General features: G+C 48.4%; 1 protein-coding gene across 1 annotated transcript in view; it reads right to left on the bottom strand.

Moving 5' to 3' along the window:
• Positions 1-19,162: 19,162 nt before the first annotated feature.
• The window catches only part of EXT2 (exostosin glycosyltransferase 2), a 135,125-nt gene continuing 128,791 nt past the window's right edge, over positions 19,163-25,496 (bottom strand). Inside the window, exon 14 of the mRNA XM_040638981.1 lies at positions 19,163-19,940. Coding sequence (XP_040494915.1) covers positions 19,802-19,940 — 139 coding nt within the window. The 3' untranslated portion in view covers positions 19,163-19,801. The remainder of the gene's footprint in view (positions 19,941-25,496) is intronic.

Raw genomic sequence — 25,496 nt, 5'->3', positions numbered from 1 at the left:
CCTAGGGAATCCGAAATCTCAGCCCCCCGCTCCAGCCACTAGAAGGGCTCGTAGGCTCCGCTCCTCTGGGTCGCTTGCCCTGTTCGGGATGTGGGGGCAGGATGCCGTCCGGAAGCGGTTTCCCTGCCTGCGGGAAGGTGCCTCCCACATCTGCCTCACTGGAGACCAGCCGCTCGAGTTTTGGCACCAGATCCAGCCATCACCTAAGCTTGTGGGACACCGTCCCTGTCCTCTGAGGCTGGCCTTTAGAGCCGGAGAGGCCCCTCCAGCAGGCGGCCCCCGGGGACAAGTCCTCGCCTTTCCTACTTCTGCCTTGATCCTGTCAGGGAGGAGGGCCAAGTCCAGCTGGCTTGGGGGCCTGCACACAGGACAGCCTCTTGGCTTGGCTGGAGGGGGAGATCCTCTGCCCTTGAGCCGCTCGAGGTTTAGAAGGAATCACAGCCCCGGTCTCTGCCTTGTGTTCTTATCTGCCCTGGAAACAGGCTGGGCAAGGATCCGGCTTTGGCCTCCCTTGGTAAGAGTCAGACCGCTTTGTGCCGTAGCTCTAACACTGATCTTCTAGAAGTGAGAGCATCTTGGACATGGAGTTAAATGTTGGTTTTAAATGTTCCAGATATCTGAGGATCTTGGAATGACTCTTAGGAAGCCTTTTCCAGTTTTGAGTTTCACTGAAATAACTCAGGCTCCCCAAATCTAGGAAGGGAAAGGGAGAAGCACTTAAGGCTGGGAATCGTTCCCTCTTCCCCTTAAGGGCTCTGGTGACTGGCAAGGACAAGGGAGGAACCCTCGTCATACCATGTTCTCACCCAGGAGGGGATCTGCACAGAGAGATGGAGCTGGGGAGTGCCCCAGAGGAGGAGGGGAGAGAGAGAAGGGGAGAGAAAGAGAAGGCAGATTCTTCTAGAAGGGACCCCTGGTGCTCAGTTCCTCTGACTGCCTTCTGGCTGGGCTAGACCAAAGTCAGACAAATTTCAACCAAAAAGCTTGAGAAGAAAAAGCCTCTAATAGAGGGAAGCCCTGTGGCTCTGGCTGCCCTTCCCACCAACACAGCCAAGTATTTATGATTAAAATGTCGGTGTGAAATGTGCCTGTTCACCTCCCCACGGTAGCTCCCTGCCCCAGGCCCCCAGGGCCCGCTGCACACTCTGAGAATCATAGAACCTGGAGCCGGGAGGGACGTAAAGACCCTCTACTTAGTACACTCCCTTCACACCGGAGATGAGAAGGTCCCCACCCCGGGGGGCAGGGAGGGCAGGGCGGGGAGGGACTGCCCCCGAGGAGTGAGACCTTAGCCCGCACTGGGTGGCAGGGCCTCACGCGACATCTCAGCTCTCGGCGGGCGGCCCTCCCTCTTATCAGCCTTCCCTCTGCTGCCTTCCCAGGGGTGGCTAGGCCCAGACCTCGGAGGGCAGGAGGCGTCCCCGCGACAGCCCCCGTGAGGACCCGCGAGCCTGGGGGACTCTCCAGGCCTGGCTGGCGGGCTTCTTCGGTGCAAGGGCTCAGGCAGGTGGGCAGAGACGAGCGCCGGCCGGCTCTGCGGGCCACCGTGAAGCAAATAAGCTTCAGGAGGCGAGGATCCCCTTTGGCTCCATGCCTGAGATCGCGACAGAGACAGAGATGCGGACCTGAGGCGGCCAGCGGAGTGACGGGCAGCCTGCTGACACTGGGAGAGCCTCTGGGCCCCGCTGGGAACAAGGCCAGGCGGCCGGGCCTTGACACGAAGGTGCTGCTACCCCCTCACGGCCCTCACGACGTCTGGGGCGTGGGAGGACAGGGCTCTGGGGGCACACGGAGAGGCCTGTCCCCACGTCTTCACCGGCACTGGGGGGGCATGGACTCTAACCTTTCTTGAATCCTTTCAACCATACTTGATTCTCGGCTCTCACTACCGCGCGTCCAGCTCGGGGAAGCATGGTGGCCAGGTCGCTTCGAAGACACTGCAGGGAGCTGGGGGCAGCAGGCCTGAGGCGGGTCCCAGCATCCCCGGCAGTGGCCACACGGGGTCCGGCTCCAGGGCCCCACCCGCCCTCTCTTCGGCTGGGTAGGCAAGGGGAGCTTGTCCGTGAGAGCTCCCGTGTATCTCGCTTAGGCAGCCGTTCTGTCTCGGGGCCAGGTTAAGGGGAGACCGTCTCGTGGGACACGCTGGGGCTTCTGATCTGCTCGATGGCCCTGTCAGGGGCAACGGCAAACAGGACTAGCTGGGGGACGATGGTTGGCAAACCGGCCCCCAGGATAATCATCCATGGTCATGAAAGAGAAAAATGAGAAGACCACGAGAACCCTACTTCCAAAGTCATAACAACCCCACTTCACCTCACCCAGGATGCTGTCGGGAGGAAAGGCCTCTGGCGAACCAAGCATGACCTAACCTCGCCCTCCCCCTCCTCCCCTTCACGCACACACATAGAGCTAGGCCTTTATACTACTGATGTTGAAGGACAGTTTTCAATGCCTAAGAATCTGTTTGATGTGCCGTGGTTGCAGAGAGAGCTGAGCGCGCCAACGAACGCGAGCCTCGGCCAACACTGACTGTTCTCATTGTAAGATATTTTAACCCTGTATAAACGCAACTTTTCCTTTAGCTTAATGGCCTGGGGTGGAATATTAAAAATATATATTAAAAATACATTAAAAATTCGGAAAAAAATGTATAAAAAATGAGGTCAGTTCCATAAGGTTTTACCGCCTGTAGCACCATGTAACTACATTATAGCAAACTATTAAAAGAATCATTTCTTGCCTTTTAAAGTAAGTTATTGCACTTACATCTTCTTTGGGAGGGGAGGAATATCGATGAGAAGGGGACTAGGGCCTAGGCGTGGGGCCGAACGGCGAGCACCAGCAACTGGGCGCTCCGGAGCACCCTTCGCTGGGCACAGCCCACACTGTCTGTTTGGTTGGTATTTGCAATAAACTCCTTCTCCTTCCTCCTCTCACCTGGAACCTGTCTGTTTTGTTCCTGACTTGTGACAGATGAAATGTGATCAGAGGGGCCTCTGAAATCTCACATTAATTGAAGTCGGCAAAAAATACTAACAGTGCCCTTTTGAACTGCTGACACAGTACAGAATGGATTACCAGGGCTAGATTAACAACAGGTGGCCCAGGCTGCTGCACGGAGAGGGGGCGCTGGGCCTGCAAGGGTCTGGGACAGCCCCCCTTCATCCCAGAGGACCTGCCTGCATAGCAGGCAAGCTGGGGGGAGGTTTGGGGGGGCAGCAGAAAGGGTCACTGCAGCTCCTTTGCCACCACACCCCGCCCCCCGACACCGTGGCTCGGGTGCGCTCAGCACTGCCCATGCACCGAGGTCTTCACGGCGGCCCAACCAGCCCCTCGGTCCCGGAGCGCTGGTCTGCATTTCCAGAGTCTGTTCCGAAAGCAGGGAGAGCCAGGACATGGAGGTCCAGGGCAGGGGAGCCGGGCTGCTTGACACAGAGCACCAGACAGGCCTCCAGGAGAGGCAGGTCCCAGTCTTGGCTCTACTCCTTAGTGGCTGGAGGGAACTTGCAGGAGATGTAGCCAGATGATTTTTTTTTTTTAAAGTAGGGCTCTAGAAGCAAATTACGAAGCAGGGAGGGCCCAAGTTCTGCTACAGAATAGGGGCTTCCTTGCTTTCTGACGTGAAGGCGACTCACGGAAGAGGCAGTTAGCCTCTGAGGGACCACAGTGTGGAGAGGGGGGTCAGTTCTCATGTCAAAGTGGGCAAGAAGCCCGTCCCTGACCAAGTCACCAGCGTGGGGGAGGATTACATGGGTAGCCTTTGTAAGCCGACACGGCACAGTGACAAAAAGGACGACGATCGTCTCCCGAAGAAAGACATCTCCCTCTGGTCACCAGCAGGGCATCCACCACGAAGGCCCTTCCCATCCTCTCTTTCCAGCTTGGCAAGGGTCGCCTTCTTGGAGCCACATCTCTGATTTGCTACCTGTGGTGAGTGAGGTCCTATTCAGTAGAGACCCGACTGGGTTTTAGGTTGGCCTGGGCTGGGCATGTGTTTTTAAAGAAGACACTTGTCATCTCTTCGGGCTCGGGGTCAGGGTGGCATCCCCAATCACTGCCAAGTGCCCAGGCAGGAACTGAGGCGGAGAGGGAAGTGCTGTGTGCACGCGGTGCTGTCCGCCTCGTGGCCCTGAGCGGCCCAGCCTCCCAGAGTCCAGGTGAGTGCTCGGCCTAAGCGCGGGCGGCTTGACAGGGGCCCATCCCTGGGACCCACGCCTCTGAGGACAGTCTCTGGGAGGGCGAGGCCAGCAGGCCTTCCTCGAATAGGACTGTGGCTCAGCCCTCCAGGACCACTCACTGCCCCCCACACTATCTGGGGCCTTTCACGTGGCCGCGTTATTGGACGTGCCGTCTGTTTAGAAGGGGGCTCACACCCCCCTGCCAGCCCGCACCAGGAGAATTCCCATTAGTAAGGCTTCCTCCCAACGGGGACACGCTCCATGAAGCTCCTCCCTAAGTCCAGGCCCCCCCTCCACCTGCACCGAGGTCAACTGCTGGCCCCTCGGTGCCCCCGCAGCACTGTTTCTAATATTGTTTCAGCACATATCTGTACACAGTTTCTACTTCCCTGCCTGCCTGCCCCACACGCCTAAAAGGCTCCGAGGAGAGACAGGTTCGTTCTGTTCACATTTGATGTCTCAGAAAATACTCAACTGTATAACCGAGTGAATAAACGGGAAGATGGGAATGAGGCGATGCTCAGGGGGGGAAGAGGAAGGTCAGAGAAGGGATTCAGGTAGAGAGAGCTGGAAGCTGGCTCAGGTCACCAGGGATCAGCCAGGAGTGAACTCGAGATCCTCCACCTGGCCGTGGGCCTTGCCCACCCTGTTCTTCCAGGGGTCAAGGGCACTGGAGACTCGCCAAAGCCAGGGCAGGAAGCCTGGCCTCTTTGTTCAGCGTTCCTGGGGTAGAGACAGCACGAGGCCAGCTCCCCACGACGGCCCGAGTGGCCTCGTGACCCCGAGTGCTCGTCTCAGACCTCTTCCGCTGAGCCTTGGGCTCAAACCCTACTTTCTCCAAGTCGTCCCTGGGTAGTCCTCATGCCCCTTCGCCCCCACACGGCCACCTGCCCCGGGACGGTGCGCATGCAGCCCCCTGCCAACCCAGCGGAAGCTCGTCCCGCCTCAGTTCCTCCCCAGTCCCTCTGCCCCAGGTCTCGCTACAGGAAGCAGGGCCGCCCTCAGGGCGCCGCGAGCGGGCCGGTGTGGTCGGTTCCCGGCAAGAGCCCCCGCTGCAGCTGCTGGGGGCGGCGGGGTGCGCGGCGGTGGCCTCCCCCCGACAGGCCCACACTTGCGCGCTCAGCTGCCGAGGAACAATGGGCCCTCCACAAACAGCCCGTTCCCCAAAATAGGGCCACGGCAAACGGTCTCGGCGCTCAGAAGTGAGAAGATGCGTGCCAGCTCCAGAGACAATGGGGTGTGAGAGTTGACATTTTCCCAGGAATTCTGTGATGTCAAACAGATTTTTTTTCCGGCTCTCCACAGACCAACAGGCTTGGGGAAGGCGAACTTCCGAAAGGAGCTGCAGTCGATGACCATGTGCGCACCATGTGTTAAGGTGTCGCCTTACGCAGCTGGGAGCAAAGCCGCGTGGGGCCTGCACGAGATGTCCCCGGACCCGGGGCAGGGCCCGCCGCAGACGCCCCACGCTGGGGCCTCACAAGCCCCCTGCCCGTCCCTTCTCTGTCCTCCCCTCGCAACGCTTCTCTGTGATGTCCAGGCTCTGTGGGAAAGGCACGAGCTCCTGCTGCTGTGACACGAAGGCCCAGCGCTACGACGGAGAGAGCAGGAGGAGTAGCGCACGAGTGCTGGCAGGACGAGGGAAGAGGGAAGGCCAGCCACCCGCACACTGGGGAGGGGTGAAGCCCCAAGAGGCCCGTATCTCCTCTCGGACGCAGGTTTGCACGGCACGCTCTGTTGAGAGGTGACCACCTCTTAGCTCGGTTATGTCAAGCCATCTCCGACTCTCCACTGGTTCATCTGTGAAATGGGGACAAGAGCTCTCTCCCGCTCATCTCACAGGGCGGTTATGCTGTCCGAAAGCACAACGGCATTCCAAACGAGCGCGCTGAGCAGACAGCAGAAATCACGCACTCCGGTGTATGGGGAGCTGCCTTGCTGGGAAGCCCCGAGGACCCCCGGTTACTTACGGGGCTGAAAAGGGGGTGCCGGTGAGTGATCTGGTGGGGAGCAGTGTAGGAGTGGGCTCGGGCTGCCCGAACGAGACACCCCACACAGAGTGGCTTAAACTTGGTTATTTTCTCAGTTCTGCAGACGAGAAGTCCACGATCAAGGTGCTGGCAGGTTTGGTTTCCAGCGAGGCTTCGCTTCCTGGCTTGCAGACAGTCCCTTTCTCCTGGTGCGCTCCCACGGCATTGTGTCTGTGCTCATACAGAAAGAGTTCTGGGGTCTCTTCCTTTTCTTCTGAAGACACCAGTCCTATGGCATTACGACCCCACCCTTATGACCTCGCTTAGCCTTTATGACTTTCTTACAGGCCCTACGTCCAAACCCAGCCACAGTGGGGGGATTAGGGCTTCCCTCCATGGATTTTGCAGGCGGACACAATTCAGCCTATAACAGGCAGTGTGGCTGGTGTGTGACACAGGAGGGGACGCGCGGAAGCAGACGCGCACTGTTCTTCCCCATTCTCATGTCCCAGAGGCTCTCAGCAGGTCCCAGGAAGTTCCCAAACGGGCCCAGCAACATCTCGACTCCGTGCCTTGTTGCTTTCTAGGCCACTGTGAAGTGGTCCCGTGCCATTCCTAGTCCCTCCCTGCCTGCTCCATCCCACTGCCAACACTGACACCAGAGCGGCTGCCAACGACCAGCTTTGATCACATCCCTGACTCCAGTGAGCATCTGAAAAGCCTCTGCACGGCCTACATAGACATTTCAGCTCTTTTATTTAGGCCTAAACTCCTGTCCAGCCTCATCGTTTCTAACACCCCAGCCTGGAGTCAGGGTCCTGTAAATCCAAGACATCATTACACTTTCCCATCTTTTTAAAAAAATCATTTTATCTGATCATGATGTGTACTCTTTAATCCCCACCCTCTATTTCCCCCACTCCCGTCCCCTCCAGTAACCATCAGTGTTCTCTATAGTTAAGGGTCTGTTTCTTGCTTTGCCTCCCTCTCTTCTCCCCCCTTCATTTGTTTCTTAAATTCCACATACGAGTGAGATCATATAGTATCTGTCTTTCTCTGACTTATTTCGCTAGCATTATACACTCTAGCTCCATCCATGTTGTTGGAAATGGCAAGATTTCATTCTTTTTTATGGCTGAGTAATATCCCATTATATACACACATGCACGCACACACACCATGCATATATATATATACACCATCTCTTCTTGACCTATTCATCAGTCAATGGACACTTGGGCTGCTTCCATAGTTTGGTTATTGTAGATAATGCTGCAATAAGCCTAGGGGTGCATGTATCCCTTTGAAATACTATTTGTATTTTTGTGGTAAATACCGAGTAGTGCAATTCCTTGATCATAGGGCAGTTTTATTTTTAATTTCTTGAGGATCCTGTTTTCCACAGTGCCTATACCAGTTTGCATTCCCATCAACAGTGCAAGAGGGTGCCTTTTTCTCCACATCCTTGCCAATACTTGTTTCTTATGTCGTTAATTTTAGCCATTCTGAGAGGTGTGAGGTGGTATCTTATTGTAGCTTTGATTTGCGTTTCCCTGATGATGAGTGATACTGAATGTCTTTTTGTGTGTCTGTTGGCCAACTGTATCTTTTTTTAATAATAAATTTTTATTATGTTAGTCACCATACAGTACATCCCTAGTTTTTGATGTAAAGTTCCAAGATTCATCACTTGCGTATAACACCCAGTGCACCATGCAATACGTGCCCTCCTTACTACCCATCACCAGCCTATCCCAATCCCCCCCCCCCGCCCTGAAGCCCTTAGTTTGTTTCCCAGAGTCCATAGTCTCTCATGGTTCATTCCCCCTTCTGTTACCCCCCCTTCATTCTTCCCTTTCTTCTTCTGATCTTCCTACTTCTTACGTTCCATAAATGAGTGAAACCATATGATAATTGTCTTTCTCTGCTTGACTTATTTCGCTTAGCATTATCTCCTCCAGTCCTGTGCATGTTGATGCAAATGTTGTGAAATAGTTCTTTTTGATGGCTGAGTAATATTCCATTGTATATATGGACCACATCTTCTTAATCCAGTCATCTGTTGAAGGGCATCTCAGCTCCTTCCACGATTTAGCTATTGTGGACAATGCTGCTATGAACATTGGGGTGCATATGCCCTTCTCTTCACTACGTCTGTATCTTTGGGGTAAATACCCAGTAGTGCAATTGCTGGATCATAGGGTAGCTCAATTTTTAACTTTTTAAGGGACCTCCACACTGTTTTCCAAAGTGGCTGTACCAACTTGCATTCCCATCAACAATGTAGGAGGGATCCCCTTTCTCCACATCCTCTCCAACATTTGTTGTTTCCTGCCTTGTTAATTTTTGCCATTCTAACTGGTGTAAGGTGGTATCTCAATGTGGTTTTGATTTGAATTTCCCTTATGGCTAATTATTTTGAACATTTTTTCATGTGTCTGTTAGCCATTTGTATGTCTTCATTGGAAAAGTGTCTGTTCATATCTTCTGCCCATTTTTTGATTTGATTATTTGTTTCCCATGTATTGAGTTTGAGAAGTTCTTTGTAGATCTTGGATACTAATCTTTTATCTGTAGTGTCATTTGCAAATATCTTCTTTGGAGAAATGTCCATTCATGTCTTCTGCACATTTCTTAATTGGATTATTTGGGTTTTGGGTGTTGAGTTTGATAAGCTCTTTATAGATCTTGGATATTAGCCCTTTATCTGATATGTCATTTGCAAATATGTTCTCCCATTCCATAGGTTGCCTTTTAGTTTTGTTGTTTCCTTTGCTGTGCAGAAGCTTTTTATTTTGATGTAGTCCCAATAGGGTTTTTTTTGCTTTTATTTCCCTTGCCTCAGATGACGTATCTAGAAAATTGTTGCTGCGACCAATGTCAGAGAAATTACTGCCTGTGCTCTCTTCTAGGATTTTTATGGTTTCAGGTCTCCCAGTTAGGTCTTCAATCCATCTTGAGTTTATTTTTGTGTATGGTGTAAGAAAGCAGCCCAGCTGCATTCTTTAGCATGTGGCTGTCCAGCTTTCCCATCATTTGTTGAAGAGACTGTCTTTTTCCTCTTGTATATTCTTTCCTCCTTTGTCAAAGATTAATTGACCATATAATTGTGGGTTTATTTCTGGGTTTTCTACTCTGTTCCATTGATCTATGGGTTTATCTTTGCACCAGTACCATATTGTTTTGATTACTACAGCTTTGTAATATAATGTGAAATCTGAAATTGTGATGCCTCCAGTTTTTTCTTTTTCAAGATTGCTTTGGGGGTGCCTGGGGGGCTCAGTGGGTTAAGTGTCTGCTTTCGGCTCAGGTCATGAACCCAGGGTCCAGGGATCGAGTCTCAGTGGGGAGTCTGCTTCTCCCTCTCCATCTACCCCTCCCCCCATTCATGCTCTCTAAAAAAAGAAAATTGCTTTGACTATTAGAGGTCTTTCGTGGTTCCATACAAATGTTAGGATTATTTGTTCTAGTTCTGTGAAAAGTGCTATTGGTATTTTGATAGGGATTGCATTACACCTATAGATTGCTTTGGGTAGTATGGACATGTTAACAATATTAATTCTTCCAATCCACAAGGACAGAATATCCATCCATTTTTTGGTATCTTCTTCAATTTCTTTCATTAATGTCCTGTAGTTTTCAGTATGTAGGTCTTTCACTTTCTCGGGTAAATTTATTCCTAGGCATTTTATTGGTTTTGGTGCAATTATAAATGGCATTATATTCTTAATTTCACTTTCTGCTGCTTCATTATTAGTGTACAGGTATGCAACAGGTTTCTGTACATTGATATTGTATCCCACAACTTTACTGAACTCACTTATCAGTTCTAGTTTTTTGGCAGAGTCTTTAGGGTTTTCTATATATGGTATCATGTCATCTGCAAATAGTGAAAGTTTTATTCCTTCCTTACCAATTTGGATGCCTTTTATTTATGTTGTCTGATTGCTGTAGCTAGGACTTGCAGTACTATGTTGAATAAAAAGGGTGAGAGTGGACATTCTTGTCTTGTTCCTGATCTTAGGGGAAAAGCTCAGTTTTTCACCATTGAGTGTGATGTTAGCTATGGGTTTTTCATCTGAGGCCTTTATTACGTTGAGATATGTTCCCTCTAGACCTACTTTGCAGAGGGCTTTTATCATGAATGGATGTTGTACTTTGTCAAATGCCTTTTCTGCATCTATTGAAATGATCATATGGTTTTTATCCTTTCTCTTATTGATGCGACATATCACCTTAATTGCAAATTTTGACTCCCTTCCCTTGCATCCTGGGAATAAGTCCCACTTGATCATGTTGTATGATTTTTAAAATATATTGTTGGATTCAGTTCACTCATATTTTGTTGAGGATTTCTGCATCACACTTCCATTCTTCTTGTTTCCTTTCACTCTCCTCAGGTCAAAGTGCCTGCCCCAACCTCTCAACACACCCCCATCCACCTAGTGCCCATCTCCACCTATTAATTCTCCAGAACCACCTCAGGTGCCACTTCCTTCCCCAAGTGAGAAGTGATCACACTCTCCCTTCCATGGCAGGGAATGTGTGCAACTCACCCTTAATTATGCACTTATACAAGAGGATTGTAAGTGACTTATCTCCTGTATTCATTAATTTCACTATAAGCTCCTCGAACGTGGAAATGGTATATTCTTCAGCTATTTATCTGTAGCACCTGGCAAAGCATCATAGCAAGCATTTGATGTTAGCTGGATGGCTGGCAAGTCTGCATTTCACATCAAGAATATATCAGAAAACCCTAAATTAAAGCAATGGAACTGGAGGCAGCCTAGATCCTGAGGCCCTACGAAAACATCCAAGTTAAGAAGGGAAAGGGATCCCAGCCCAAGACAAAACCGAAGAGCTGTGAAAGGTGACAGTATTTCACCACTTAAAAAATAATCTTTACTGAAGTATAATTTACATAATCAATTTTAAGTGTAGACTCAGATGAGTTTGGACAAACATATATGTATATACACATACACACATAACTATCACCATATTCCACTGATGTCGAAAAGTTCCCTTGTGATTAATCCCAGTCAATCCCCACCCTCAGGCAACCACCGACTTACTCTATCAGTCTAGATGAGTTTTACCTGTTGTAAAGCTTCATCAAAGTTACACACACACACACACACGTAAGAATGTATGTATGTACAGTATGTACTCATTTGTGTCTGGCTTTTTGTTCACCTGTTTCAGAAAATCATCCATGTTGCGCATCTCAGTAGTTTCTTAATTTTATTGCTTAGTTGTATTCCATTGTATGGATATACCATAATTTGTCTATCCATTCATCTGTTGAACATTTGAATTGTTTCCAGCTTTCAGCTATTCTGTATAAAGCTGCTATGAATGTTTGTATGCATGTCTTTTTGTTTTCTATGGTTTTCTTAAACATACATTTTGTAGATTATACCTATTTATTCCTCTTCTGTTTTTTGAAAAAAAGTTTGTATAAGACTGGTATAATTTCTTCCTTAATTGTTTGATAGAATTTGCCAGTAAAACTATGTGGATTTTTCTTTGAGGTAAGTTTTAAATTGTGGATTTGATTGCTTTAACATGCTCTATACTGTTTAATTTTTTCCTTTATTGATATAATTATCCCCCACTTTTCTTATGATTCATGATTGTCTAGTATATTCTACCTGTATTTTATAGTGTTTTCCTTATAGATAGCATTTAATTGCTCTTGCTATTTAATTCAGAATGATAATCTCTACCCTTTACCTAGACTGTTTAGACCATTTACATTTAATGCAATTACTGATATATTTGGGTTTAGGTCTCTCTTTTTTTTTTTTTTTAATTTGTCCTGTCTGTTCTTTGTTTAATTTCTTCTTTTTCTGCCTTTTTGATTAAATATTTTTCTGGTGCTCCACCTTCAATACTAGCCTATTAGCTATGCCTCTTGTAAAGGTTTTTAGTGGTTGCTCTAGTATTTACAATGTGCACCTTTAATTTATCACAGTCTCTCTTACAGATAGCTCCCAGCTTTCTTCCTAACTCATCAACAACTTTTCAGTTTCCTTTTCTGGGTTTTCCTTTTTTTTTTTTTCCCCTCTATAAATGTTTAGTAGGCCTAGTAATCAGGTCCCAATTCTTTTCTCTTCTCAACATATACTGACTCTCTGGGCAATCTCATCTACTCTATACATCTTAAATCCCATCTATATATTCAGTCCTAACTTTCCCCCTGAGCTCTAGATCTCTAACTGCTTAAATGACACTACCACTTAAATGTCCAAAAGGTATCTCAAACTTAGCATGTCTGATGTAAGGCACTTGATTTTCACCTTCAACACTTGACTGCCCTCATCCCGGCATAGTCAACATATTCCAGTTAATGGTATCACTCTGTTACTAAGGACCAAAACCTAGGAGTTGGCTGTGAATCCTCCATTGTTTTCTTCTACATTCATCAAGAAGTCCAGTAAGACTGTATTCCCAGTATAACTTCTTACTACCTCTGCTACTACCATCCAAGTCTACCATCTAAGCCACCATCTTTCACTTGGGCTCCCTAAAACAGCCTTCTAACTGACTTCCTTTCCTTCATTCTTGCTCCATGTAACCTCTCCACATAGTAGCTGAAACGATCTTTTAGGAAAATACCATTCAGATATCACTACTTTGCTTAAAAACTTCCAGTGTCTTCCCATCACACGCAATAAAAATCTAGAATCCTTTTGGCCTACATGGTCCTATCACAATTTGGCTTTGGCCTACTTTTCCGGTGTCATCTCTCCCATGCTCTCCACACTAAATACACAGGCGTTCTTGCTGTTCTGAAAACAAGCTGAGCTTTTCCTGCCTGAGGGCGCCTTCATGCTAGCTGTTCCCTCTGCCTGGTACCCTCATGGTTCACTCCTCCTCAACATTTACATCTGTGCTTAAATGTCACTCTGACCAAGCCATCTACAATACCTCCTCATGCCCAAGCCACTATCTCCTCTTACTCTGCTTTGTTTTCTTCACGGCATTTATTAACATTTGAAATGATATTCATTTACTTGTCTACCTTCTTAGAATGTCAACTTTTAGGTAAAAATGGGCATTTTGTTCTGTTCAATGAAGCATCCTCACATAAAGAACAGTATCTAGTACATAGTAAGTGCTCAATGAGCTGAACTGATTGAATGAAGCCATCACATCAGCCTTCTTATTTTTTAAAGGAAAAGAATCTTGATGAGTCAGTAGACTAAAAACACCTGAGTGAAAATTTACTTTCTCTTGGTCCCTTCTCTGAAAGTGAATTAAATCTCACTGTTAGGCACAGTTCTCTTCATTAACAGCCTTCAGGTTCAGGTTGTGTCTACAAAAAGATTTCTCTACTGACCTACCAGACTAATTTAATCCTTCCTGAGTAGCCGACGCTCTTCAATCCAAGCTCTGATAGACAAGGCTGTGTCCTACCCATAGTCTCACTGGGTACCTCTGACGTGTTGTCAAAGCCTGAAGGAGGCAGAAATCACTCCTTAGGAAGTCCTAAGTCAGAACATTTGCTAGTTCTCACACCTAGACACAGCATGTAATACACTGCACTGGGCTGCCCAAATGTTTCCTTTCTATTCCAGCATTGTCCTAAGTCACCCTCTCCAGTGAGCTGGTGTAGCCGTGGGACTAAAAGGAGCCTCAATCTGATATTCATGGATATTCAGCCTTAGGGCTTCTGAAGAAAGGCCAAGATACAAATGGCAACTGGAAGATGCTACGAGAAGAGAGGAAAAAACCCCTTTTATCTCCCAAGAATTGGAGAAGATACAGTTAATGGACTCCTCATTTGGCCAAGTTGTCAATACACTGAACCGAACTGGCGACAAGAACAAAGCTGTTACAAGAGAAGTTATTGGGACTATATCCAGAAAACAGGAACAGAGACTGGGCACAGGGTAGGCCTTAGAAGGCAGGGGATGAAGGTAAAACCTTCAGGATCTACTGGAGAAAGACTATTGGAAATCCTATAGGAGCTGCTGCCACCAATGCACAATTTTTGTTAATTACCTCAATTGTGGCTGTTATCCCCTTAATGAGAAACACAACATTACTTCTAAGCAGGCAATGAGGCTGGCTGGCAGAAAGCTGAAACCTGAAAATCAGCAGATACAGGGCTGCATACAGACCTTACTATTGAAATTAAGCCACATCCAAAACAGAGGGGGTAGGACTCCAAATAGCTTCAGACAGCAGCCAGCCATGCAGGGCCCTCACCAGGCACCGGATGGACGCTCTCTGGACTCGTCAAGAGGCCCAGATCCCAAGTGCTCATTTCAATAACATAAGAAAATAAACATGGGGCTTATTTATAGCGCAGGAAAGGGACTGGGGCAAAAGAACCACTCATTTGGTAATCCACCCTGACGCGGCCAGATAGGATCCAGACCCCCAAGCTCTCTGGTAACAGGGTGAGCAGAAATAGGGGCCGGAAGAGGGCTGGCTGCCAGCATCACCAGGTACAACCTTGTAAAGGCCCTGGTTAAGACAAGCAGAAAAGATCTCATACGTCATTCCATCTCACCATCCTGGGTCTAAGTGCTCTTGCTACCTCCAGTTTCTGGTTGAAGAAACTAAGGGATGGGAGTGGAGTCTCTCAAGGCCAAGGAAGGCTCAGGGTTCAACTTAAGGGAAGGTTTTATGAGAACAGGAAACAAAAACATCCTTGCATCCTCCAGGCACTGGAGAAGATGGTGTTAACGGATTCTTCATTTACAGCTGGGACTAAAACATACATGCACAGTCCTCGGCCACTGACGGTTCCCACCATCTTAGCTCAAGAACTCCCGCTAGAATTGGAGCACCTTAAGCTCAGGACAGTCTTATTCAACTCTCCCCGGCACAGCGTCTAGCAGAAAGTGTATTTCGATGAATGAATGACTAGAAAAACTGAACTGAATAAATGTTCTCTTACCTCACCTGTATCAATAAGCAGCTGGCTGTCCTTCAGCTGTGATTACCAGAAAACCAGACACTCCCTGAGTTTATTCTAGGGCACAGGTGCTAATGATATAAGTTGGTGGCTACAAATAAAAGCCCAAGTAGATATATTCTGAAGGGAAGTCTCTTGTGGGGGCTTCCATAAGAAAACACTCTATATGGAGTGGCTGGTGGTTTGGGTGTAAGACATATGGACTCTACTCCCTGCTCTGTTGGCGGCTCTCACCCCATGTGCAGCTCCTGAGAGGCTGCAGACAAGATGGAGCTTTGCTGAGAAACCTCTAGCAGACTCACCTGATAGCTCTCGAGAGCCACGCAGGCATCCTTCCCTTTCTTTTGTCTTTTGCCTGACAGCTCTCTACTCTTCAGGCGGACTGGGAAGAAATGCAGTCAGGGGCCCAACTAGTTGGGAGTAGAAAAAAGAGAACACTCTACCCTGAAAAGGTTGTAAATTTGTGGAAACAAAATGCCAGACACAGATGCTGGTGACTCAACTGTTTCTTGAAAATGAGAGAGGCCTGGAAAGTTGGGGGGAGGGGGTCCCAACTCTGCCCAGTCATCTTCCCTGTGTGTCAGCAATGGTGAGCCTGAAATGAAAAAGCCATGGCACGCAGTTGCCTGTGAAGACCCACACCCCGTCCCCGGGAACCTGGAAGTCACCAAGCCTGAGACTGAAATCCCTGACTAGTCCATCTGACAGTGACAAAGGCGGATGAGAAGCTGTGGGTTGGGCTTAGAATGCTCCCATCCCAAAGAGGGGGGAAAACCTTAACAATGCAGTAGAGTCCTGCCTAACTGTCCTCTGCCAGAAGGTTCATGAAATCTGTTCACAGATCGTCAGAAGATGCTTGGTTGGCACAATGGGGCCGCAAGCTGTCCTGATTATATTCAGAAAACGGTGAGTATCAAACATTGGCCTCGGATAGGAGCCCCAGGGCTTAGAACAGAGCAGGACTGAGGTGAGGAGACAGGCCCCCAGTTTCAAATGCCTGCAGGCCCTGCACTGCAAAGCTCAGGTTGCTTCCAGAGTCTTCCTGGATGGCAGCTGCCTGCCAGTATGGTGAGCACGCCTGCCAGGATGGCTCCTCAGGAAGTGGCCGAGAGCCTGGGGGCCAGTTAAAGCACCGCCCCTGCCTCTCTGTGCCAGGGCTGCTTGGGCAACAGCCTGCTGCGGCTTCTGCTGCTGCAACACGCTACCTGGGCCACAAGAGATGGAAATGGTAGCCTACCCCTCAAAGAAGCTAATGGCCCCACAGTAAGGGGACCCACCAGGCTCAGGATGGGTGGCTGATGGGAGACATCCGGCAGCCCAAACCTCTCCCTCCCAGCTGGGCTCCCACGGGACCCTCTTGCTGGCCAGCCATGAAGTGTCACCAGACCTGAGGCACTTCCCCAGGGGCCTCTACCTTCAGCTATTTCTTACTCCTACCATCAAAGGGTGTTGAATTTTACCCCCAATCCCATCTTCAGGGCCTGCGGTTAGAAACCTGCATCTTGCCGTGGCAGGAACACTCCTGCCAGAGACCACCATCCCAGGCAGCCGCTGGGGGCACGGGGTGATCAGCAGCTCCTTCAACGAATGACAGCCAAGAGGCAGCCTGCCCCTTCCAGCTCCCAGGCCTGGTCAACACGCGCCAGGAGGACGCTCACTTCTTTCCGAAGGCAGCGGAGAAACTAGCCCGAAAAACCGCAAGTTGGAAGCCCAGCTGGAAGGACATACGGCTTTGGTAGAGGAGCCAGTAGCCAGAGTTCTGAACTTCATGACACTGAGTGCAGAGAAGAGGCAGTATCACGTCATTAGCGGGAAAGAACCAGAGATTCTGAGAATAGAAGTTGTGATTCTCCTCTTTAATTTTCCTAGAGAGGGAGGTTCTTGCCTAAACACGTGGGGGGCTTGCTAAAATACACGAGATAAGTATATTAAGAACTATGTAATGTTAACCAGCAGAAAAGCGTTTCCAACCTGCGTTCCAAGCTGGCTTATCCCAGTTAGGTCCCTGGGGGCAAAGGCGAGTGACTTAGTGCACATCTGGGCCAGAGCCAGGGCCAGCTCAGGTTTATCTTCCGTACAGACCAGCAAGATGCAATTTCTTAAAAAAGATTTCTTAAGCTAAACCCAGCTGTTGTCTGCTGTAGGCCAGAACATGACATTTTAATTAGCATTATTGTTCCGCTTCTGAAACCAGGCTCTGTGGCATCCCAAGGGCAGATGATCCCAGCCCAAGCTTATGGGTGAGGCTTGCTGGTGAGCAGCTCAGAAATACAAGAAGGGGGCGGAGTCCCCAGCCCCCTCGGAACCCATGCATCATGACCACTCGCTGTATCCCTGTCCTGGATCTCTCCTTGTGACCTGTACCACCTGTCTGTTCATAGGATAGAAACTTCGAGGTTTCAAGTGCCTAGGATATAATACTCATTCTGTAATAGAAATGGTTCCATGCTATGTTGCCAGATGGAACCCGCAATATTTCTGGGGGCAGTGAGGTGCCTTCATGGAGTTTTCATGCCCCGAGAAGTCCGGTGACGCCTAAGAAGGTGAAAAAGTCACCCCAACACAGCCCTCGGGGCTCCCAATCATCTCGGATTGAAGTGTTCCTCTTCTAAAACCAAAGGGCTAATGAAGTTTTTAAAAAGGAAGAGAAAGAAAACAGTTACCCTCAGAGAGGGGGACCCGGATTACAAGCCAGACACTAAGGCGGTGGATCCAGCGTCGTGAAAAAGAGCAGAAAAGCTGAGGGGGCGAGGCTGAGGGGACAACACATATACAACGTTGGCGCAGATCCTGGCTGCCGGCAGGGATTGAAATGTGAGGCCCAACCCCTCCACCCACCCAGAATCTGGGGAAACAAGCTAGGGAACCCCAGAAAGGGTAGCAGTACTCACCGTCCATGACAACAGAACGCCCTTCTCTTGGTTTCTATCCTACCATCCCCAGGATTATGAATACGAGACTAAGCGCCTTCCCGTGTCCCCTACTGACCAGAATATAATTATTCAAATCCAGAGTATTTCTTAGGCACCAGTGTTTGAAGGTAACACGCTGGACAAATCACAGCTTCCGTGTCCATACCTGCAATATGAACGGGTGGGCAGAGGCTGCATCTCGTCCCTTCCACCAGAAACAATCCAGTGGTCTCCCTCCTCATCACGAGAGAAGATGAACTCCCGCGATTCCCACTTTCAATTCTGTTACTTCTTGAAGTTTCCTTTGACCTCTCAAAGTCTATGGGGACACACCTGAAGCGACTCTTGTTAAAACTACACGTTTTCTTGTTAAAACTACACGTTTAAAAACTAACGCTTGGTAACTATTCACCTTCGTGTCACTCAAGAGAACAACGGATGGTGTACGAGTGACTTCGACTGGCACGCAGCTAGGTTTCAGTAATTATAACCATATTCCAAGCCAATTGTTATGTATTTTGTGTTCTGGGGACATATGTTATGGCTAAAGCCCAAACTGCGGCTAATCTTAATATTAGAGCCAGATAAATCTGTTTCGAATCCATAACATCTAACATTTGCCAGAGTAGATTTGTTCATCAACGGGGCTTAAAGAGGTATAATTCACACACGTGCAATATTACTAAATGCTGAAATTGAACGATCTAAATATACCGGCAACTATTGCAAAGCGGTTGTTAGAGCAGCATTTAACATTAGCCAGAACTTCCCTGGCTAACGTTCAGTTTACACCGAAAGAACGAGGGAAATTTTGGCATCCCCTTGGGGTGGGGGGTCACAGTGCTCTCAACATTCACAGCATGGCACTGGCCAGCACAGCTCAGGGCACGGCGTCAGAGGCCCTCTGTTCTCCCTGAGAATACCTATAAAAACGGACTGGATCGATCAAGAAGCAAACGGATTCCGTGGAGGTTCTGGGAGACATCTTCTCTCAGCATGTTTACAGGGTGGGATCTTCTACGTGACGCATATGGCCCCGGATATTCCTCTTGGCTACGGATCCTGCTAGACATGGACAGCAGACCAGAGTTAACCAGAAGATGGAGTTAACTACTCAAAAACAGAACATTCCTTGGATTACCAATAACTAGCATTTCAGACATAGTATAAAAAGGAATAAAAAATTATTTTAATCATATCAAAAAGCCAAACCAAAGAGGAATGGTTCATGGAACTTACAGGATCCCAGTTCAGCACTCAGTGCTCTGCCTACGTGTGGGCCCAGTGCAGATGTCACCAGTCCCAGGGCAGATGTCAAATCCCACGAATATGTTGGGATTTTGCACCAAATTCTTGGTTTGGCTTTTCCACCTAAAATCCTCACTGATCTGAAATAGCTAGAGGTGAGATATGGGCACAATCTACACGATTCCCCAAATCTAATATGGCCGGTAGCTTTGTCTTCTCTGCAGTCTTAGGGTCAGTGACGTTTCCTCCCAGACTGTTCTATTGGAACTGCAAACAAAGGGAGCCTGAGCTGGATTTAAACCCAGAGCATGCCACAAAGGCTTCCATTTGGCGTTTTCAACAGGAACCCATCGGAGGTCATAAGAAACACCAGAACAGGGCACGCATCAACAAGGTACTGAGACACTCTCTTTAGGTTCTGGTTCTTGAGGAAGCAGGTTAGGTGTCCCGGTCCAGCATGCCAGTGAAAGATCCCCCACACCCTGATATCAGAGTGCCGGGGAGGCTGTGTTCTTCTCTGTCCAAGCTTAACATTCACACTTCTGCCACTGGCCTGTTTCATAAGCTGCCGATGTTGGGGAAGCTCTTCAGTTTTTCAGGAAAGTCGTCTTTGTACAGGACAGGGTCAGCTCGGTGCTCCACCACCTTAAGAGGCATGGTCCCAAAGACGGAAGCAAACTTGTTGATGCACTCAGACCTGAGGGGTTTGGGGAGGGAGGCAGGTGATGGATGAGAGGGAAAGGAGTGAGGAAAACAGAGAAAATATTCAAGAGGCTGACATATGAGAGCAAAACACATACTATTTGGTATCAACAAAAGAAATCCAAGTGTCCCCAGCCTGCTCCCAGGTTCTTACAAAAGGTTGGGAGGGTGTGGAGAGCAGAAGTGATCTGCGGGGACTGCGACTATTGTTCAGGAGGAGAAAGTGAACAGGGATGCTGTCTGGAGGCCAGGGCCTGCAGAGGTCAGAGTATCTCTTCCCCTCCCCCTCAAATTCCAGTCATTCTTCCCCCTCAGTACAAGCAGGCCTCAAACCAAGGTGGATTAGCTGCCAACAATTCTTAACCCCATGTCTGCCAGCTAAAGAGAAGGTGAAGGGTGGAGAGGAAGAAGGCTCCTGGATCTGAGCTCCAGCTTACTGAAGTTTAAAAGGCTGAGGGGAGGACCTTACACCTGGAGCAGTGGAAGGCAGAAGAAGATAACAGGAGGGGAACCTCACCTCCAAACAATAAACCCTTCACTCACTTGACCAACATTTATGGAGGGCAATCCCGAACTGCCGGCCAACAGCCAACGGAGAGCTGCCGTTCCCGCATCAGAGCGAGCGGCGCCATCGGGCTCCGTGACAGGAGGGAAGACGGCAGTGTCCTTGCCTCCATACCACCCCTGGAGCCCGTGAGCAACCCCCTCAGGTGAGCAGGTCAGGCACACTGGCGGGAAGTGGTTCTGGTCAATCAGGCCAGCTGAGAGTGACAGCCGAGGGGGAAAATCAAGCTCGTAAACACGGCTTTTGAAGTTAAGGGGCCCTCCAGGATGGATTTCAGAAAGGTCCGTACTGTCTCCCCTCAAGTCAGGCCCAGGCACCCGAGAGCTACAGTAAGAACAAACCAATCAGGCAGAACCATGTACCCATGAGGGGCTGAATGTCAAGACACAGACCAGAAGTCTCTTCTGTCCTGAGATACTGGAAGCCTTGTTTCAAATTATTTTAATCCACGAGTTTTTGCATCTTGGAGCTTTAGAAGAAACCAATTAAAAAGAAGCCAGTCATCGATTCTTTTCTCCTGGTCATTATGTTTCTAAAAGAATGTGTTACATTTCATGTGGAGCTCTTCCAGCTAATAACACCCCTGTGTCCACCACTGTAAATCAACGACGAATAAGTATCAGAGGTTCCGGGCTGTTACAAAGGCCCTACGTAGATTAGGAACCCACTCCATCATGCCAACAACCCATGGGGTAGGCCCTATGATTATTCCCATTTTACACTGGGAAGACTGAGACATGGAGAGGCTAAGTAACATGTCCCAAGGTCAAATAACAATGAGAGGCAGAGCCAAACCCAGGCGGTCTGGCTCCTGAGACTAAAAAAACTTAATGATGAGACGATATGAGTTTATTTGTGAACATAATTCCAGAGTCCAAGTGGAGGGTCTGGAAATTAACTGTTGAGCACCTATTATGCGCCAGATAATTTACAAACGTGATTTCACCGATTCCTTAAAGCAGCCCCCTCGATATGGCCAAGGGCTGGAGCTGGGTCTCTAACGCAGGTCTACACTGGCAAGAGAGCCTTTGTGCTTCCCAACGCACTACCATAACTCACAGGCAACGGACCTTCCCTCCTGCTGGCAGTCCTGTGAGACTCAGGAGGTGGGCGTCCGAGGGGATCCCGGGAAAGACTGAGGAGTCTCCGCAAAGGGGTACTGAGCGAGCATAGCGATTTCACTCTCTTCCAAGTACAAGGTCAAGGCGGTGGCAGACAAAGTCAGTCTCTCCAAGGTCTTACTTCTGGCAGCTGTTCTGCCTATAAACATGTACGGATTCTTCCAGTTTCCAGTCGTCATGCCTGTAGACTCTGGCCAGTGAAGGCCAGCCATGCCCCGCACGGGTACCAGCGAGCACGTATTAAAGAAGAGCCATAGTTCTTGGCAGAGGCCAGTGGCTCCACAGCCCACTGGAGAGCACCGGGGACAATGTCTCCTCTATAACTAGATCTGCCAACAGGGCCGGGCCACAGGCAACAGGCCACTGGGGCTCAGGCCAGCTGACTTGTTGACAGCTGCCCCTGGCTAACCCAGGCCGAGTGACTGCTTCTTTCTCTCCACACAGCCTGCACTGGAGAAGCCGCTGGCCGCCGAGTGGTAAAGTTCCTTAACTCTCCCGCCAGGTACTGACAGTGTTTCCTACTTTCTTTTCACACAGGGGGTCTGGGTTGGGCCACAGGCTGGGGCAGATGGTGAGTTTGGCTGGTTGCTGGTGGCTCACCTGAGTTGTTCTGTCAGTGGTCCAGCCACCCTGTCAGTGGTCCAGCCACCCTGTCAGTAAATGCTCCCCTGGGTTGGTTTTCTAATCTAGTACGAACAGGCGAAGAACCGCCAATGTCTACCTCTGAAGTGCTGGAAGTGTCTGCGGGAGAAAGGACTCATGGTTTTCTGTTTTCCTTGTAAACACATCCAATTACCTAAAGTAACCTGGGGCCTTGAGGACTAATGCTGGGGAAACTGGGTAGGAGACGAATGTGGCCCGGCATCGGGTTACGGGCTTGCCAATGTTATTACTTCATTCATCCCCAGCACATAACACAGTGTTTGGTACAAAGGTGCTCAGCAGGTATTTGTAGAACCCATGAATGGACACCGGAATTTGATAGCTATTAATACACTTATTTCAGGAGATGAAAAGACTGGAATTCAGGATAAGGCAAATCAATTTTAAGTCAGACAGCTACTAAAAGTGGCAAAGCCATAATTTGAACAAAGATGGGCCTGAATCAAAACACAACGTTCTTTTTCTTAAGATCAGTGCTGCGCGTTTGCCACATTGCCTTAACCTGGTGAAACGACTGGTCAAAAGGAACAGTTACAAAGACTTCTGGCTTTCCGGTTCTTAAAGAATTAACAGCAGATCCTGGAAATGGATGCTGGGCAGTAAAAGCTACGTTCCTACACAACTGAGATTTCTGCTCCAAGACCTCAAATATAAGAAGAAATAAGTTTATTAAACCACAAAACCTAACACGAGGTCACAACTTGCAAGGTGGTTAACTTCTTTCACTGTTTGGTGCAAAATGTGCATTCCGCAAAGGCAACTATTTAAAAACAACAACAACCAACAAACGAACAATTCTACAGTTGTAACTCTAGCTCTTGGTCTACCCAAGATGGCTTAAATCATGCTTTCCTCCCTCCCGATCTAAGTGCCTCGTTTAATAATTTAGTGATTCAGTCTTTAATCCAAATAGTTTTGCTCCCCGTTTCTGATTTCAAGCTTGATTTCCTCTGTTCCCTACCAAGCTTCTCAAAAGGGTACTCTACATTCACTAACTCCGCTTCCTCACACAGACTCCCACTCCGTAACCCTGAAGCGCCATCACTCTACGGCATTACTTTTTTCCAAGTCACCACTGACCATTTAACTCAAAGCCCTTCCCCGGGCTGCAGGTTCCGTGCTCTTCCCTTGCTTCTCTGCACCATAGATCCTGCTTCTCTCCTGGCCTCTCCACTGGCTGCTTCTGTTTTCAGTTATTTCTTTCTGTCTCCTAAATGTCAGAGTTTCTCAAGATTCTGCCCTTGGCTATTCTCCCGTCAATGGCCATCTCTGGGCAGACGTCTTTCCAATATCTACCTTTGTCTTCATCTCCCTTCCTGAAGGTGTAGTTCCACGTTTCCAAATGCTTGCTCCATATCTATGTGTGCATGTAGGAGGGAAAGACCCCAGGTCTTCACCTACCTTACTGCTCTCCAACTTCACCCATGATTCAAATCTCCTCCTGTCCTCATTAATTACACAGCTAAAGGTGCAACCATCCACACTCCCTCCTCATTAACCGGCGTCTCCTAACAGTATCATTCACACTGTTGACAGTACTACCATTCTTCCAGAATTGAGATCTAGGCTCCCTCTGCCGATTCCTTCCCCATAACCTCAAGTTCTAGCATATCTTCCTTTGGGGGGAAAAAACAAAACAAAAAACAAAACAAAAAGACCCCCCACATCTTCTAATTTAATCCATCCCTTCCTTTCCACACTCAACTTAGTTCAAGCTTTCCAAATGTGCTTTCTTCAATTTGTTCACCTCCATTCCATTCTGTGCACGACTTCCACATGAATCTCAAACAATACTTGGATCAAGCTCCCCTATTCGAAAACCTTCAGTGGCAGATCAGAGCCTGAAGAAGTTCAGACTCCTTCACTGGGCAGTTCTTTAGCGCCTGGCACCAACAGGCCAGAATTCTACACTCTAGCCAGACTGGACTCCTCACTGCCTGCCAGATACACCTTCCTCCCACTGACTGGAACCTTGGGCCACCCAATCTCCCCCGCCTGGGATCTCCTCTTCTTGCCCAGTGACCATAGTGGTCTCTGAAGGCTGTCTTCAGGTGTCATCTTTTACAAAATTATTCCTAGTAATCAACCTAGTAAGACGTCACTTCTCTTTCCTCTGATCAATTATAACATTCTAAGCCTCCCTTATGGCACTTATATAGCTTTGGACTGTTACACACATGCGCACATGTGTTTGTTGTTGTTAATTATAAACTCTGACAGAATCTGATTCAAGCCTAACAACATCTGGACAGTCATCTATTCTATCTTCAAAAGCCTATTCCCAAGAGGAAGCACCCACATCTCTCCTCGTTACTTTCTTCAATGTTTCATAATAATTCTTCTAACTTAAATCTCTCTCACTGCGTGTGAAGTCTCTTTACATTTGTTATCTCGGTGGTGATAGAGAAGAGTTATTCAGCCTTAGCACGAACTTCAAGGCCATCATCAGGCCAACTTTCTCCCTAAAATTCCTATCTTCTACCATATAACCTCACCATTTTAACTCAGCCTAATCAACTACCCAATTGCTTAATGCTACAAATTCTCCCAAACACGAAGAATGGAGGTAGGTTTAATAATAATTTCAGGTACTCCGATATAACCATAATTGGGGTCTCTTCTAAATGAGCTATGACAGTTAATGTCACTGCCCTTGACTGTGTAATTCCTATGATCCCAGTGACAGATATCTCCAGAATCACATAATATATTACTTCACATTGACAGCTGATAAAAGTCATGTCATTTGGGTAAGATACTTATACATGAAAGAGGAAAGGATTATTTAGAGGGTAAGAATAAGAAACAAGGAGGATGAAAGCATCACAGAAGAATCCAGGCCAAGTGAAACAACTTTCATATCAGAAAATCCTCCAGGCTTTAAGGACTTGAACAGGGCTGATTCCCTTCAGAAATGGACGCTGTGAGAAGACCCGTATGAGCCTGTGCAAACCTGACTAGATATCTTACTGTATAAGGCGACTCTAACACTGAGTGCGCCCTGGTCCCTTGACAACAGTGCCACTGGATGTCCAAGCTTGCGGTCTCATGGAAGGAGCTGCCTTTTGGGAGAATGAGGTTTGATTCTGGAGATGCCAAGCTTGGGGACCTTTGGGATGCAAGCGAGAATGATGAGGCTATGCTAAGATTATCACGGTCCTGGGGGAGGATGTACGCCTCGCATTTGTTTCACACTCTCCTA

This window comes from Ursus maritimus, unplaced genomic scaffold, assembly GCF_017311325.1.
Source record: "Ursus maritimus isolate PB19 unplaced genomic scaffold, ASM1731132v1 scaffold_23, whole genome shotgun sequence".
In the NCBI taxonomy this organism is placed as follows: domain Eukaryota; kingdom Metazoa; phylum Chordata; class Mammalia; order Carnivora; family Ursidae; genus Ursus; species Ursus maritimus.
The sequence above is the reverse complement of the archived record's forward strand: the minus strand, read 5'-3'. Positions and strand labels throughout refer to the sequence as shown.